Raw genomic sequence first — 6,284 nt, forward strand, 5'->3', positions numbered from 1 at the left:
GTAGAGCTTCAATATTTTGATATGAACATTGTGCTATAATTGATTTATGTTACAAATATTTTTTCTTTTGTTTTGCATGTGAAAAGGTTGCAACCCATGCCCACATTGCATTGCAATCAATCCCAGAATGCATTACATACTGATTCTTTAGAACTATGCATGTGACTGGAATATGACAGCACAATGTGTGCATAAAGATTGTTTCTATACCAGACGCTTATAGTTATTTCTGCCTTGTACTCAGTACATACATGCAGGATATTGGGTTGGATAACAGATTATGCTACACATATATAGCAATATATAAGTATATATTCTAGGAAAGGACTAAGAATTCTCTGATATATCTTTGATCAGCTTCAGGCTTCATCTGGACCAATTCGTTTTCAGCTTGAGAAGTGCTGATATACCAGCCAGGGCAAGACGCAGACTCAAAGGTAAATCTAGACCCAAAAGCAGACTTCTGAAAAATAAATCTTAACAAGTCCTCATTTTTCACTTCTTTAATGTCCTTGACCTCCTGAGTAAAAAATAAGAAATGTTGGAATTATTAATATTGTGCAATACTGGCTTGTCACTATATGGCTGAACAGCTGAGCTGCACTTGTCCTATATATGTGTAGTCTACAAAATAATAATACGTTTTATCTCTGCAATGTCGTAGTAAACTTGCTAGTAAATATATTCGTTATTTCACTATATATACACACACACACACAAGTCCATACTTATGCTAGCTCTCAAGGTCTGTAAAAAAAATCAAATCTTCTTTATACATAAATCCAAAAAAACAACAGTTAACGTTTCAGTTCATCTATGTGAACTTTTCTCAGGATATGGATGAATAAAGAAGATTTAATTTTCTAATGTTTTTGGAAAGCTTTTACAATTATTCATATTTAGAAAAAAAATGTATATTATTAATATCCATGTTTTGATATATTATATATTTTTTATATTGTAATATTTTGAAAATAAAAATCATATTAGAAGTTTATCCAAAAATATTAAGTTGTGGCCTAGGTAAGATACCCGTCAATGCTGGGAAATGAAAATGCTCTTTTGGTTACATTTACTACTTTACTTACTTCCAAATGCAGCTGAGCTTCGCCTTCTACAAGGGTGCATGATAGGTAGAGGTTCTTCCCAGCTAGACCCAGAGTTACTGCTTGTTGCTCTGAGCTCAAACTCTGAGTAGCGTAAAAAGACATGGTAATCTTCTCTGTAAAGAAAAGAAAAAAAAATGTTAATATAACAACCCATAATCAATTGCTGCAGAAATTATGATGATAATAATGAATAAGGATTCGCTACAAATAATAAACACTGCATTTAAAGGGGATCTGCATTATCAACAAACTGGTTATTCACTAAACTGAGAATTGTCAGCAATGCCAAGTGAATTTTAAATCATACACAATGAAAACAATTCTCCAAGTCAGCTGTGTTTCCAGTTCAGCTACTTTGGCCTTAAATTTGAAATTCACTGTGGATTCCTGACAGTACTAACTTTACTGAATAACCCTGTGATAGTGATAGGTGAGCTTTGACAACTGTCTGGGCATCATAGGAGACATAGTCTATATCGGCTACAGTACCAAATGTTGGCCCCTGGCCTATGGTCTGACACTGAAAGCAGTTTCTGGGTTATGGGATTTCTGACAAAATGCAGGGCATTAAACAAGTTTTGTTCTACGACCAGAAGGAAGAGACTCTGGTTCGGGAAGTTGGAGCTGCTACAGATATAAAAAGCAAGCGCCAGAAATCTCTCTTTTTCTTAATTTAAGTTTTGTTTTATGTTCAATTGCTATAATAGGTCAGACAATGACAATCTTGTTGGTTCTGGCAGCCATATTTAATTTTATTGGGGTCAGAAAAGTGGTGCATCCTCAAGAGTTCTATACCATAGAATGTGTATTGTCTTTTAAGAGTATTTTCTCACAGCCATCATTGGTTTGATTGACTGTTGATTTCCTAATGAATCATTATAAGCAGAGATTTATGCCTATCACTCTCTGACAACACTATAACGCTGACTTACCTTCTCTCTGGGTGTTTAAACCCTGAAGCGAAACAGCTACAAGTTTGGCGTTCCCAGGGAATTGCTGCAAAGCCATGCACTTATTATGAGAATCTCTGATATTGCATTCACTTGCTTTAATGTACTTGTAATTGGGGAAGGAAGCGGAAGTGAATTCTGTCTTCTCATATGAAATTTCTTCTAAAAAAAAAAAAAAAAAGTCAATCTGTTAGAATTTAATTTGACATTGAGGGTCTTATTTTTTTACTTTCGAAAACTCTACAGAACTGGTTGCTGTGTGTTCCTACTTTAAATAAAATTCCAATGTTTTTGGTCAACATATTAAGCCATACTGACACTAAATCCATCTGGCACTGAGCACTCAGATGATCATTAACAAAAGACATTCACTGCTGCCAAAATTATTTCAGCTATTTAACTCTATAGTTTTATAACTAACCAATCTGCCACTAAATAAGAAATACAATATTATATTTTATATGTCTATTTCTATTTACAAGCAAACAAGATTATTTTATAATATACATTTGCATTTTAACAGTCTCATAGTAATTGCTATTGATATGTAATACATCTTGTCTCCAACTTGTGTAGCAGTTAAGTCATAGTATCTCCATCTGTTTGTAGAATACAGCACACGCTACACATGTCTAGTTGTGGTACCTGGCTAATCATTCTGGGGATATATTTGTGACAAGAAGCATTTGCCAACCAATTAAATATTCCATCTGATTGCTCCACTTCTGGCATTTTGTTAAAAAAAAATAAAAAAAAATGCTCTTCGTTTATAACCCTCAGTGCTGATAAATTGAATGTAATAAACTCTTGTTAACCACTTTGTTCCTTACCTTGCACAAAAATGTCATTTATCAGATTTAGTAAATCTGTGTCTTTGAACCCCGTGTTGCAAATTAACCCTTTTTTCAGTTGTTCAACAGCCACCACGAGTACCACGGTTTTCCTGAAAGAGTACCCAGAATCCACCTCTGTGGCCATCTCCAGATGTATTCCAGAACTGCACACACAGGACCTTCTGTGACAGGAGATGCAGTGGGAATTGTGAACCCCTTTCTGTGAAAAGACAATAGGCCACATTAACTATGTTTTAAAATAATATTCCAAATACAAGACAGTCAAACACCCCATGGCAGATTTAGGGGATTATTCACTAAATAGTAAAAAACAAAACCAACAACTGAGAAACAGATTGGAAAGTTTAAACCAACATTATTGCAGTTTTACTATTTTTCCAACCTGGCGATTTTAGGGAATACATGGACAGGGAGTGATATACCGCACATAGACTGTTGAGCATAAGCATTATATTAATACTAAATTTCTATCAATTTATAGGAGTTCTCTCTTTTCATCATCATGTCACGTTACACTTCCCCTTGTTCATAGGTGTGCGCAGGGGGTGTGCTAAGAGGGCCTAGGTAATGCAAGACCAACTGCCCTCTACCCCCTTTCTGGGTACATTTGTGTGGGTTGGGATTAGCATATTATGTTTTTCAATAAAACCTCTGTCTACACCTATTTTTTATTAGAACAAAAATGCACATTTTCTAATTCTTCATAATTCTTTTAGTTACATTTTTATTTTGTAAGCCAAGTTTAGATAGTAGTATTTCCTGGGTGGACACGTTATTGTAAGGAACATAAACCTGTGCAAATTTGTATTTTTGCTGGTTAATGTGAATATATTACTTTTTTAATATCAAAGGTTTTGTTCAATTTTTAAACGCAAGATCAAAAAAATTGATTATGAAAAAAAATATAGCCATACAAGAAGAAGAGGACTTGTTTAATCAAGTCTCCATAAATGGACTGTGTATTAATTATAATATGTTATGTTTTATATTTAAATTAAATATAAATTGTGGTGGAAATTACCTTGTATCCATTGGAAAGAACTCCATAAAAATCTCCCTCATATTCACTAAAAAAAAAATAAAGAAACACATGTGTTTAGTTTCTCTTTTCAGGGGCAAACTTAGAAATACTAAAAATACAATAATGGAAATGAAAATGCTAATGCAATGCAAATATAATCTACAATATATATATATATATATATATATATATACATATACATATACATATACATATACATATACATATACATATACATATACATATACATATACATATACATATACATATCTCCACGGTCCCAGCTCTTAAGTTCCCAGGTCTTGTGTTTGCCCCGGTGCGACCTCCAGCCACAATATAAATCTCAGCTCGTTACCGGTATACAAGACACCTGGGAGCCAGAAATCTTGCTGATTGATAGGGGATCAAATACTTATTTCACTCATTGACATGCAAATCAGTTTATAACTTATTTGACATGCGTTCTTGTTGGGGTTTTTTTTTGTTATTCTGTCTCTCACTGTTAAAATACACCTACCATTAAAATTATAGACTGATCATTTCTTTGTCAGAAACATGCAAAATCAGCAGGGGATCAAATATTATTTTCCCCTCACTGTATATATATATACATACATACATACATACATATATATATATATACAAATATACAATCTACAATACATATATAAATAGAAAAGCTCCTGAGAGTTAACATGTAATTCTGCTAAATTAAGCCACGTTACCTGTTATTGTCCATTAGATCGGATTCCATGTCTGGTACTTGTGCCATTGTCATTTCTGTTTAGACATAAAATAAAGAAATCAATGATTTAGCTAAAAGAAGGATTTATCCATCTGATGTAGATATGAGACAGCAGGCAGGATGATAAATACCTGATATTGATCTGTCCTGAGATTGAGATCTTCTTTGGTATAATCTGCTTCGTCCTGCTTTTATAAGACATTGCAGACACGCCCTCTGTATGATTGTGCAAGAAAGGTTTTACCACAGTTTCCTGCCATTGTCACTAGATATACATTGCAGGATGTGGGAAAATATGTTTCACCATTTATAACATGATGTGCTTCGATTTTTTTCCAAATATAATATTTTGGATATTCCTTGGCAGTAATTTTGTAGTAAAACTTTACTTAGAATTTATTCAATTCAAGTGAACTCTTCACCATCATAACTAATTTTAGATAGTATTATTTAAATAAATTACACAAAGTCTAAAAAACATGCTTAAATATTGACTATGTATCTGTAAGATGGTTAGGATTATTTGGAAAAAAAAGGAAACCTCCAATCACCATGACTGCAACAGAGCACTTTAGTGGTTTTCGTCAGTCGCAGAACTACCACGGTTGCAGGAGTCGCAACTGCGGCTCGTCACTCCAGGGGGCCCAGCCGCTCTGTCAAACCCTGGGACCATGGGCCACAGCCACACCGGCCTGTGGCCTGCAGTCGCCTGGAGCTCGGGAGGAGCGGAGTACACAGCACTCCCCTCCTGCCGGTCACTGTATGTAGCGTGGCCAAACAGGAGCGCAGTCTGACAGAACGTGCTCACTGAGACAGCAATTCCTGGCAGACTGGGTACCCCATGCGACGAGCAGGTAAGGGGGGGGGGAGAGTCATGGAAGGGCTGGGGAGGAGGGGGGCATCATGGAGGGGCTACAGAGGTGGGAGAGCATCATGGATGGGGATGCTGATTTTGCTCAAATTCACAATGGAGATCCTAAGTACTTGCACTTTATTGGGATACAAAAAGTGGAAGAAGTTTGGAGGGGGGGGGGTGAGGGGGGAGAAACCATGTTGAAAAACTAAATAAACGTGAGATGCGATGGATCTTTGAAATGGACACTTTGACCCCCTTCTGGTTTAAATATAGATGTTGAGGTTTGTGGTTATATATAACCTTTACTTGTACCACTTTTCGTGTCCCTAATATCCCTTTTTTAATATAAGAAATTTTAATATAAGAAATTCTAATATACAAATTTTTTTAATATTTAATATGTTATTTTGAATATATATTTTAAACAATTTAGGGCTCTTTGTTATATGAATTTGATGTGGTTTCTCTCTCTAAATGTTCTTATTTTTTTCTGTCTCTCAGGGCTCCTTATTATAGATGTTTGTATCTGCTGAGTGATGGGATTTGATTACATATCTCTTTTTAATGCAATGGATATACATTTATTTTATAGGTTATGTAGCCTTATTTTATATATCTATTTTATATATAACTCTATTTTGTCTGTTTCCATGTATGTAAGTAATGGAGTTGTATATGTTGCCATGGAAACATCCAAGGTATGGACCCTTTAAAGACTTTCTCTTCGTGACGCCATTTGAAGATACAAA

At 34.9% G+C, this 6,284-nt stretch overlaps 1 protein-coding gene across 1 annotated transcript; it reads right to left on the bottom strand.

Moving 5' to 3' along the window:
• LOC134603009 (interleukin-1 beta-like) lies at nt 1-4,834 on the bottom strand. Its single transcript, XM_063448575.1, has 7 exons — nt 4,811-4,834; nt 4,660-4,714; nt 3,935-3,980; nt 2,890-3,112; nt 2,042-2,221; nt 1,089-1,222; nt 1-520 (listed from the first exon to the last, which is right to left on the bottom strand). Exons 2-7 carry the CDS (start codon nt 4,710-4,712, stop codon nt 317-319), a joined length of 840 nt encoding a protein of 279 aa, XP_063304645.1. The 5' UTR covers nt 4,713-4,714; nt 4,811-4,834; the 3' UTR covers nt 1-316.
• Nucleotides 4,835-6,284: the final 1,450 nt, after the last annotated feature.

This window comes from Pelobates fuscus, chromosome 3, assembly GCF_036172605.1.
Source record: "Pelobates fuscus isolate aPelFus1 chromosome 3, aPelFus1.pri, whole genome shotgun sequence".
NCBI lineage: Eukaryota > Metazoa > Chordata > Amphibia > Anura > Pelobatidae > Pelobates > Pelobates fuscus.